We start from the raw sequence: 11,945 nt of genomic DNA, 5'->3' as shown, positions 1-11,945 counted from the left end.
GTGATCCAGGGAACTTTAGCTGAACTTTCCCTTAAGGGTACTGTCTGGAAACTTTAGGGAACGGTTATTCTTTTCTGAACCTTCAGAAAACGACTAGGAAACATTCCCAGGAAATTCCTTGAAGGTTGCATTTGGAAATGTTCTCAGAAGGTTGCTTTTCTATGAACCTTCAGGGAACATTTCCTGAAAGTTAATGTTAAGGAACCCTTTTGCTAGATCTTTTTAAACATCTAGGGAATGTTCCCTAAATATTTCCCAAAGATTACTGTTTGAAAATATTTAGGAAATATTGAGGAAACATTCTCTGAACCTTCTCTGAATATTCCCTGAAGGGTACTGTCCACTTCAGAAAACGTCCAAGAAACGTTCCCTGAACATTCTCTGAAGGTTCTTGTTTGGCCTTTTTCAGGGAACAACTAGGGAACATCCCCTAAAGTTTCCCTAAAGGTTACTGTTTGTTGAACCTTTAGAAAACATGCAGCGAATGTTCCCAGACCATTCTCTGAAGGTTATTGTTTGGGATTCTTCAGAAAACATCCAGGGAGAATGTTTCCCAAACCTCATCTAAAGGTTCCTTAAAGGTTACTGTTTGCTAAAACCTTCAGAAAACATCTAGGAAATGATCCCTAAACATTCCCTAAAGGTTACTGTTTGCTAAAACCTTCAGAAAACATCCAGGAAACAATCCCTAAATATTTCACAACGGTTACTGTTTCCTGAAACCTTCAGAAAACATCTAGAAAATGATCCCTAAACTTTCCCTAAAGGTTACTGTTTGCTGAACCTTTAGAAAACATACAGAGAACATTCCCAGACCATTCCCTGAAGGTTATTGTTTGGGGTTCTTCAGAAAACATCCAGTGAGAACGTTTCCCAAACCTGATCTAAAGGTTCCCTAAAGGTTACAGTTTGCTAAAACCTTAAGAAAACATCTAGAAAATGATCCCTAAACATTCCATAAAGGTTACTGTTTGCTAAAACCTTCAGAAAACATCTAGGAAATGATCCCTAAACATTCCCTAAAGGTTACTGTTTGCTAAAACCTTCAGAAAACATCCAGGAAACAATCCCTAAATATTTCACAACGGTTACTGTTTCCTGAAACCTTCAGAAAACATCTAGAAAATGATCCCTAAACTTTCCCTAAAGATTACTGTTTGCTGAACCTTTAGAAAACATACAGAGAACATTCCCAGACCATTCCCTGAAGGTTATTGTTTGGGGTTCTTCAGAAAACATCCAGTGAGAATGTTTCCCAAACCTCATCTAAAGGTTCCTTAAAGGTTACTGTTTGCTAAAACCTTAAGAAAACATCTAGAAAATGATCCCTAAACATTCCATAAAGGTTACTGTTTGCTAAAACCTTCAGAAAACATCTAGGAAATGATCCCTAAACATTCCCTAATGGTTACTGTTTGCTAAAACCTTCAGAAAACATCCAGGAAACAATCCCTAAATATTTCACAACGGTTACTGTTTCCTGAAACCTTCAGAAAACATCTAGAAAATGATCCCTAAACTTTCCCTAAAGGTTACTGTTTGCGGAACCTTTAGAAAACATACAGAGAACATTCCCAGACCATTCCCTGAAGGTTATTGTTTGGGGTTCTTCAGAAAACATCCAGTGAGAACGTTTCCCAAACCTGATCTAAAGGTTCCCGAAAGGTTACAGTTTGCTAAAACCTTAAGAAAACATCTAGAAAATGATCCCTAAACATTCCATAAAGGTTATTGTTTGCTAAAACCTTCAGAAAACTGAAAATTTGAATAAAAGGGGGAAAAATCTGACTAAAACTGGTTTTGAACATTCATTTATGTTCGCTGTCTGGAAGGCAGAATGAAAAAAAAACGACTACAATGAGTCATCATGTTTGGAAAGATTTGAGGCTTCAGTGTATTAATAGATTTGGAATGATGACCAGATCAACCTGCTATAAGGGCCTGAAGGTAAAAAGACACACTATTCCCAACAGGGATTAGCATCTGTACTGCGACACATTTATTAGCTGACATTTTGGGGTTAGACAGTTTGCACAGTATCGATGACGGCGGCCATAAAACTTTATCTTTGGGGTGAGATTGAAGACCAGGTTGTGAGATATATCCCCCTCCTGAAGACAGAGTTTCTGTGATCTTATTTCAAAACCAAATCGAAAGAGGCGGCTTTAAATTGTAATGCAGTTTTGTTTGAGAAGCACTTAACAATAGAGCAGAAAAGAAGTCAGTCTTTGTCCTCGTCTGCGATAAAACAAGCCCCTGCTGCACATTAGTCAACATAATGCCATAGCTAAATGGAGAGGCCTTTATTGTCAATGTTTGCTAGTTATTGCTGATAAAACTTTTTTTTTTTTAAAGTCTAATTACTCTTGTGTAAAACTGACAGTAGCTGCTTTCTCTGGAAAGACACACCTGGTGGGATTGACGTCGTACCTGGCAGCAGTTTTCTCTTACAGCTGGAGCCAAAGAGGGCGGCGCTGTGGTTCAGTGTGGGAAATTGATCACAAAGACGCCTACAGCTGACTTCTAAAGTAATTTATTAGTCAGATATCACAGTAGCCCAATCCAAGGAGGAGATAGATTTGAGGAAATAATGTGTTTTGGCTGTAAATGAACACTAAAGTAGCTGCTTTCAGTCTAGTATAATTTAAATGCCAATGCATTAACCCTCTGAACAAGAAATCCAAGCAGGTTCTGAACATTTTCTGTCATATTTTTACTCACCGTAAGCTCATTTTCAATGCAATATAAAGCCCTGTACCTCTATGGAAACAGCACAAGCATGCCTAGAAGTACAGAGAACCCCATAATGTGCTTCGTGCTGTATAGGAAATTTCTAATGCCATAAATCAAGAAAAAAAATCTAATTGAAATCAACATGTCCAACAGTTTTTTTTTATTTTTTATATATAGGTACTCAAATGTGTTACTGACAATGTAAAATTGCTACCATACATGTCCATACTTGTTTCCGTACTTACTGGACAAGTGTAGATATCAGTATTCTTGTGTAAATTAACACTCCCACATTTAGATTCCTTTAACAACATTTCTATGTTGGATAAATTAGTCCATCATTTATCAACTACTTTAAAATAAACTTAACTGCCTATTTAGAAACCTTCAGGGAACTGAGCTATTATTCACTGAACCTTCAGAGGACATCCAAGGAACTTCATCTGAACTTTCCCTTAAAGGTGCTGTCTGGGAAACTTTAGGGAACAGTTATTCTTTTCTGAAGCTTCAGAAAAGATCTTGGGAAGGCTCCCATAAAATTCCCTGAAGGTTACATTTGGGAAAGTTGCTTTTCTATGAACCTTCAGGGGACATTCAATGAAAGTTAATGTTAAGGAACCCTTTTGCTGAATCTCTTGAAACATCTAGGGAATGTTCTCTGAATATTCCCCAAAGGTTACTGTTTGAAAATCTTTTGGGAATGTCCAGGAAACATTCTCTGAACCTTCTCTGAATGTTCCCTGAAGGGTACTGTCCACTGAATCTTCAGAAAACATCTAAGGAATGTTCCCAGAACATTCTCTGAAGGTTCTTGTTTGGCCTTTTTCAGGGAACAACTAGGGAACATCCTCTAAAGGTTTCCTGAAGGTTACTGTTCGCTGAACCTTCAGAAAGCACCTGGAGAATGTTCCCAGACCATTCCCTGGGTTAGCTTAGGTTACTGTTTGGGGTTCTTCAGAAAATATCCAGGGAGAACATTTCCCAAATCTCATCTAAAGGTTCCCTAAAGGTTACTGTTTACTAAAACCTGCAGAAAACACCTAGGAAATGATCCCAAAACATTCTCTAAATGTTACTGTTTGCTAAAACCTTCAGAAAACATCTGGGAAATGATTTCAAAACATTCCCTAAAGGTTACTGTTTTCTAAAACCCTCAGAAAACATCTAGAAAACGATCCCTAAACATTCCCTAAAGGTTACTGTTTGCTAAGACCTTCGGTAAACACTAAGAAACAATCCCTAAATATTCCCCGGAGGTTACAGTTTGCTAAAACCCTCAGAAAACATCAAAGAAACAATCCCTGAATGTTCCCTCGAGGTTACTGTTTGCTAAAACCTTCAGAAAACATCAAGGAAACAATCCCTAAACATTCCCTAAAAGTTACTGTTTGCTAAAACCTTCATAAAACATCTAGGAAATGATCCTGAAACATTTCCTGAATTTTGCTGTTCACTGGGAAATTAGTTCAACACCATGACTGAGAATTTTCACGACACATGTTCACAGCACATTGAGACAACATTGATTAAATTCTAGAATTTTAATTGTCAACTTAAAAACCATAGTACGACACAATGCTGATTCAACAATTAAACCTTTCAAAAAGTTGATCTATGGCGGATGTTTAACCAAAAATCAACCCTTTGGTGTGCCCAGATAGCTCAACTGGCTGAGCAGGCAACACCCCCATATAGTCCCCAATGCAGGGGTCATGGGTTTGAATCCAGCCCATGGCCATTTACTGCATGTCATTCATCCACTCTTCTACCCATTTTCCTTTCTCTCTCGCTCTCCCTCTCTCCACTGTCCTTTACAAAACAATGCCAAAAAAATCAACCTTATGAATGTTAAATCAACATTTTTTTTCTATCTAGGTGTTACTTAAAGGTATAGAAATGTAATAATCATTTTCTGGTCAACACAATGGAGCATAAAGCAGCAGAAAAAGAGCATTCTTAAAGCACACGTCAACCTGAATGAGTATTTATTTCATTCATAATAGAGGTGAGGCGATCTGATCCCTCCCAGCAGGACACCTGACACTCAGGTGTGTCTCTGGCTCCGCCCCCTTCTCTGTCAGGACCTACCTGAGCAGCGACAACAAAGAGGAGCGGAGATCCAGGAACCAGCTCTAAATGAGCACTCCGACCTCAGACTGTTAACGTGTCTGTGTGAGTTCACGATGGACGAGGTGTTTTTTAAATCGGCTCTTCCTGCTCAGGACTCCTCGGTGCTGGGAGACTCCAGTCTGGCTCTGCCGGTCCAACTCTCCCCCAGATCCTCGACGAAACCCGACTCCAGCTCCCGGAGCCTGAGAGTCCAGCAGCAGGTCCAGCTCACTCTGGCCCGGCAGGCACGGAAGACTCACTCAAACGGTAATATTCATTTATTTTGTCTATGACAGGACGTGATTAAGGCAGGGACTGTATTTTCCCACAGCTCTCCTGATGCATATGAGGCCACTCCCATGTTTCCACCTGGAGGAGCATTTTTCTGAGGGTCAGACAGTATTTGCCTCCCAATACTCATATTACCATCTTAGATTATGTCTTATTTTGAAATTTTAACATTAGAATCTCACTGTTAAATAATAATTTTGATTTTAAGGGCCATTCCAGAATTGGAGGACATTTTACCTATCAAATTTCAAATAACCCATGTACAAAATACTAAAACATGCAGTCGTTGTGTAAATTTACTGAAACCAAAATCTGAAAAAAAAAAACCTAGGAGAAAAGAATGCTTGAAAATATTTTTTAAAATACCAAATAAGCCTGGAGTTCCCCCTAAAATGCCATTTTCTCTTGTCCCACCCCCCTGATGACCAAATTGAATCTCAAATAAAACTGTTAAAATTAAATTTAAATCTCCTTTTTTGGTATTCTTTTTTTCATTGATGTCTCTTGTAATTGTGGGGATGTTTTTTAAAATCAACATAATATTTTGAATAGTAATTATTTTTGCATGTGTGTGACCTGCTAAAAGCTGGTTGTTATTTAGACTGAATCCAGGCATTTTTGTGAGTGGAATGCATTCTGCATACAAGTTGTTCAACAGGTTTCCGTAGTTTCATTTGTCTGCCTGAAGGCTGACAGAAGTGACAGAAGACCAAACGTGATCTTATTATCTCACCTACTGGCCTATTTCCAGCACTTTACACGTTATTTATGATCTACTAGGAATTAATAAAGAGGTGGTCTGGTCAGGTATGAACTCTAGTTAGTTGTCATAATAATAATAATAATAATAATAATAATAATAATAATAATAATAATAATAATAATAATAATAATAATAATAATAAAGAAGAAGATGTAATTAGAGAAGGTGATTCAGCATGTTGGTCTACAGTGGAAAATTTTAATTAATTAACCTTCCTGTTAGGTTCGTTTCTCAGGAACAGCAATGATGTCCCTACGTCATGTTTGATTATCCAAAAAATCCCAGCAAAAATGATTTATATCTCATTAATAACTCCATGAATACTCATTTCTATCAATATTTGGTGCAGCGGTGTTCTTTACCTCTCTCAGATCATGGTTCTATAGGGATAATTCACCTGCTTTTCATTAAAAAAAAAAATGCACATTAAAACTTTTTTTAATCTACAGATAAAACCCACCCACATATAAAATACAGTAGTTTTACATGACATTGATTTTTTTAAACATTTTTATTTTATTTTACATTTTTCTTTTTTTCTTTTTATGGAGTTGATAACTAACACAAAATATCTCTTCTGTTCAGGGTGCAAATATGTGAAATTAACTATTTTCATTTTATATGTGATTACACTTATTCAGCCAAACAGAAGAAGTTTCACACCAAAAAAAAATACTTTAACTTTTTTTTGGTATTTTTTTTACTTTACACTGGGTCAATTTGACCCGCAACATAACAGGAGGGTTGAATTCTACTAAATAAGGTGTGAAAAGATCCACTGAGACAAACCAGCAACATGGAAAGTAGTGTAAGTTTAGTAAAATGAGTTGAAATTATTCTATGCAAGTGAATTCTCTAAAAAAGTTGACACTCACTGTTAATATACGTGAAACTAGTGATTATTTTTACTACCGACTAATCTGATGATTATTTTCTTGTTTAAAAAATGAATAATCTTGGTCTATAAAATGTTTATTTCATTGCGCAAACATGACAGCTGCCAATATCTATTTTGCTGCAATTAAGCTTAAACATGAAAACAGAATACTGACACATTTTGGATGTTAAAATATTTAGTTTTTTATCTTCTTATAATTTATTGTTATTATATATTGTAACTTAAACTGTCATAGGTGTCATAATAATAATAACATTTATTTATATAACATCTTGTCAAACTGGAGTTACAAGGTGCTTTACAATAATAAAACATTATGTTAATCTTTGGGAAAAAAAAAACAACAGCAGCAAATTATCACATTAACTTTATTTGGGCTTGAAAAATGACTAAAAAGCTTAATTATTCATCAAAGTAGTCTTAAATTTACATTTTTGTCAACTGACTCCTTAGTTGACATAACTGACCTTCAGATCTACATAACAAATGTGTTACACTTACTGTGGATTGCTGTTGGGTCTTTTGTTACGTGGTTTTGTTTAACATTACGGTATTGGATGATTTTGTTTGAAAATAAGGCAATGAAATAGTAATCCTGTTCACTCCATTCTGCCGACTGTTACTGATTAACAGAAAATAATGTGACAGGGTTTATATCTGTTTGATCCTTATTCATGGAAGTTAGTACATTTGGTTTGCAGGTTACAGAGACACTCACAGTGTTGTGAGTCTGTCTTGTGCTGGGTGGGATTCAGGACAAAGTGTTGCCATGTAGGTAATTACAGAGTGGAACAATATCCTCTAACAAAACCTCCTCGACTTGTTTCAGGAGGTGTCCATTTACAGAAAAACAAGAGCTTCGATGCAGCAGATGGATTTTTACCAAATATGAAGGTGAAATCTTTTCCTGTTCTGTCTTCACTCATCTACACACACAGTTTATTGACATTTACCATCTTTGTTATACTACTGTTCAAAAGTTTGGGGTCACCCAGACAATTTAATGTTTTCTATGAAAACTCACACTTTTATTCATGTGCTAACATAACTGCACAAGGGTTTTCTAATCATCAATTAGCCTTTCAACACCATTAGCTAACACAATGTAGCATTAGAACACAGGAGTGATGGTTGCTGGAAATGTTCCTCTGTACCCCTATGGAGATATTCCATTAAAAATCAGCTGTTTCCAGCAAGTTATACTTTTCTGAAAACGTCTATGGAACGTTCCCAGAATATAACCTGAAGGTTGAAATTGGGAACTATCTGGAAATGTTTAGGGAACATTCTCAGAAAGTTGCTTTTCTATGAACCTTCGTGGGACATTCCCTGAAAGTTAATGTTTAGGAACCCTTTTGCGGAATCTTTTGAAACATCTAGGGAACGTTCCCTGAATATTCCATGAAGGTTACTGTTTGGAAATCTTTGGGGAATGTCCAGGAAACATTCCCTGAACCTTCTCTGAATGTTCCCTGAAGTGTACTGTCCACTGAACCTTCAGAAAACATCTAAGGAATGTTCCCTGAACATTCTCTGAAGGTTACTGTTTGGCTTTTACAGCCGTTTCCAGCTAGAATAATCATTTACCACATTAACAATGTCTAGACTGTATTTCTGATTAATTTAATGTTATCTTCATTGAAAAAAACTGCTTTTCTTTCAAAAATAAGGACATTTCTAAGTGACCCCAAACTTTTGAACGGTAGTGTATATCACCAAAAGCTTTACCTCATGGCCATTTTCACAGCTAGATCTGACCTGAGGTATTCTGTCTTTTCCTGCTCATCATATCAATGAATGAGCTTCTTGGCTCTTGTATCATCACAACATGCTTCCCTTTACTCCATGATTTGAATGTAGTCAAACAGGGTGTGTGGTTTTCTGTTGCTGCTTCCTGAATCTCTGAAGTCTATCCGATCGTTCACTGTATTATCAGCTTTTGCTTTTACATATAATTTGCGAGTATTCAAACAGTGTTTCCTGCGAACGTACGGACTGGAGCCCTGAAACTGACAAAAGAGAAATAGTCTTTTTCCAAACAACTTACCGGTTGACAAAATAATGTAAGACATAATTTATGCCAGAAAAACAAACAACAAAAGCAATAAAAGGCTTTGAAAATAATCTAGTTGGAGATTAAATAAAAACTATATAGTGCTATATTTTACAAATTATTATTTAACTAACAGCATAATTCATTGTAGTATTCAGTTATATTTTTGACTTGTATAAACTACATTTTGCCCATTTAGATGTAGCCAAATACATTAACTAAATGTCATTAAGAAAAAATCAATTGCTTACAGAAAGTAATATTAATCTAAAATGAAAATATGTAGTTTTATTACATAATGAGCAGTTTTTTGTGATACGACATAGTTTAACACACTACAAAACCCAACGATGAGTTTGAATAGTATAATTTCTTTTGAAAATTGCCAAAACTACACTATTTATCAGGGCCAGAAATAAAGTAGATGGAAACCATGATCAAATTTTCAACTTTCTTGTAGTACGTAAACCATTCATCTGTGATGTGGGGTTCTATTGGGAAAAATAAGAGAATCTAAGTGAAAAATCCTGATCTTTCATCAAAATCAATTTTTTCTAGAAGTGTCATTTAAATATTGGTCAAATATTAACTGTAAAAAATTCTGTGCTTCTCACTGCAACCAAAAAGCCATTAGTGACTCAGGTGCTACCAGCAATTATATAACAGGCTGTGTTTACACAGAGCATATGGGAGACGAGCATGGAAGCAAAATAAAAATGTTGTAGTAAAATAAAGCATGTAGAGTCACCATTTTCTTTCTCCAGAACTGGTAGCTTCTGTAGGAAGTTGGAAAACTGTTGCACATGTTCATCCAAGGCTTTTCCAATTTTGGGAAATTAAGTAATCAAAGAAATTTAGCTTTTTTCCTTTTTAAAAAATGATTTAAGACATTATTACTGTGTCAAACTGCATGAAAAAACATTTCTGGATTCTCTTTACTTCTAGCCATAGTTGCTCTGTTTCCATAAAGATGCAGGACTTTATTGCAGTGAAAAATGAGCCCCCAGTGAATAAAAATTGAACAGAAACCTCAGAAACTCTTTGGAGCTCAGAGAGTTTAGACCATGCAACATTTAAAACATTTCAGTCATATAAATGAAACCACACTGATATTCCTCTGTATTGACGTTTGTTCTGTATACTGTTGTTTATTTATAAATGCACTTGGATTGGGCAACCAAACACCTTAACACATTATAATACTCAAAATAACTTGTTCACAACTATACTTTTCAGTCTTTTTTATTCTTTTCAGTATTTTTTATTTTATTTGTGTATAGTGTGCCTTTTTCTATTTTTTTACCTATAGCTGGGAGTCACCAATTGTAATTTCGCTGTGTGGAAACACAATGACAATAAAGATTCCTGATTCTTGAATTGCTATAAATTTACAACTATTATCTTTTGTAAATTTAACTTTAGCAGAGAGCAGAACAAAGAGGTTACAGCCTTGTCACCATTGACCTTTAACGTCTTTGTGTACTTTTTGTAATATGCTTTTATTGTGACATATTGTCCTATGTTTTACTGTTCTGCTTTCTTTTTTACCTGCTTTGGGACTGTGGATGTAACTTAGCATTGTTGCTATAATCCGATATATTTACATCTATTGCTGCCTAAATAGATGTTCATGAATGTGCACTGTCTCTATCAAATAAATAAATAAGAAGGGTATTTTTCTTTCACAGGTAATTGGTTCAGGTTACCATAGTCACTACCTCTCAAGTAAAACTCTGCAGAAACCATCCAGGAGGGTTGAAGTGTCTCCTCCACCGAGTCCAGAGTTACCTCGAACCCGCCTCAACTACAGCACCTTCCGTTTTGGGACTCACACCATCCCGGGACCCAGTCATTCACACACTGGGAGCTCTCCGCTGCATCGCTCTCATGGGTCCGATTCACTGCGGCGCTACGCTTTCTCCGAGGCGCCTCGTGGCTCACAGATGCAGGCGTCGACATCTGCAACGGGGACGTACCGCCGAAGGTCATTCAGACAGACAGCGGGGCCTCAGGCTGGGTTTGCAAATGCAGCATTTCAGCAGAGCGGTGAATATGGATCTCAGTGGGGCCACAGACAAAGTATTATCAAACAGGAGAAACACTCCGTGCAGGGGCACAATGGTGATCTGATGCTTAGTCCCATCCAGCCTGATGGAGGTTTATCCTGGCTGGCTCAGGCTCGGAGGGAAGGTCAGAGGTCCATCAGACTGAATTCATACCCACCTTCAGTCGTCAGTGCAGAGGTGGACCTGGGGACGCAGGTGGAAGTAGATTTCCCCATTCAGCCGATCCAGGCGCAGAACATCACAACACTGTAAGATCTGTGTTCACTTTGTACATTTAGTAATTCTAAAATATATTGGGGATTGATCAATATGGGTTCTTCAGGGCCAATACTGATGCTGATCATTGCTGATCAAGAAAAGTTGATATTACCGATATTTGGAAACAATATACACTAGCTTTCAAAAGTTTAGGGTCACCCAGATAATCTCATGTTTTCTATGAAAACTCACACTTATTCATGTGCTAACATACTTGCACAAGGGTTTTCTAATCATCAATTAGCCTTTCAACACCATTATCTAAGACAATGTAGTATTAGAACACAGGAGTGATGGTTGCTGGAAATGTTCCTCTGTACTCCTATGTAGATATTCCATTAAAAATCAGCCGTTTCCAGCTAGAATAGTCATTTACCACATTAACAATGTCTAGACTGTATTTCTGATTCATTTAATGTTATGTTCACTGAAAAAACTGATCTTCTTTTAAAATCAAGGACTTTTCTAAGTGACCCCAAACTTTTGAATGGTAGTGTATGTTGGGGATTGACCGATATGGGTTCTTCAGGGCCGATACTGATACGGATCATTGCTGATCAAGAAAAGTTGATATTACCGACATTTGGAAACAATATACATTTGATATAATGTCTTAAGAGTGTGTGATATCAGATAATGTGTCATTCATAACTAGGTTTCTTCATTAATAAGGGTGACTGGAACTGAAAATGTAAAATAGATCAGTTTGTCTCATGTCTGCTGTTCTATTCTGTTTACTTAATATTTCACTGTTCTGTCATTTTTACTTCCCAT

At 36.6% G+C, this 11,945-nt stretch overlaps 1 protein-coding gene across 1 annotated transcript in view; it reads left to right on the top strand.

Annotated features, from left to right (window-relative positions):
• The first annotated feature begins 4,811 nt into the window (after positions 1–4,811).
• pkp2 (plakophilin 2) overlaps positions 4,812–11,945 on the top strand; it is a 30,299-nt gene continuing 23,165 nt past the window's right edge. Inside the window, exons 1-3 of the mRNA XM_023266121.3 lie at positions 4,812–5,109; positions 7,624–7,688; positions 10,536–11,161. Of these exons, the coding sequence (XP_023121889.1) occupies positions 4,917–5,109; positions 7,624–7,688; positions 10,536–11,161 (884 nt within the window). The 5' untranslated portion in view covers positions 4,812–4,916. The remainder of the gene's footprint in view (positions 5,110–7,623; positions 7,689–10,535; positions 11,162–11,945) is intronic.

The sequence above is a fragment of the Amphiprion ocellaris genome, chromosome 21 (genome assembly GCF_022539595.1).
Source record: "Amphiprion ocellaris isolate individual 3 ecotype Okinawa chromosome 21, ASM2253959v1, whole genome shotgun sequence".
NCBI classification, from domain to species: Eukaryota; Metazoa; Chordata; class Actinopteri; family Pomacentridae; genus Amphiprion; species Amphiprion ocellaris.
The sequence above is the reverse complement of the archived record's forward strand: the minus strand, read 5'-3'. Positions and strand labels throughout refer to the sequence as shown.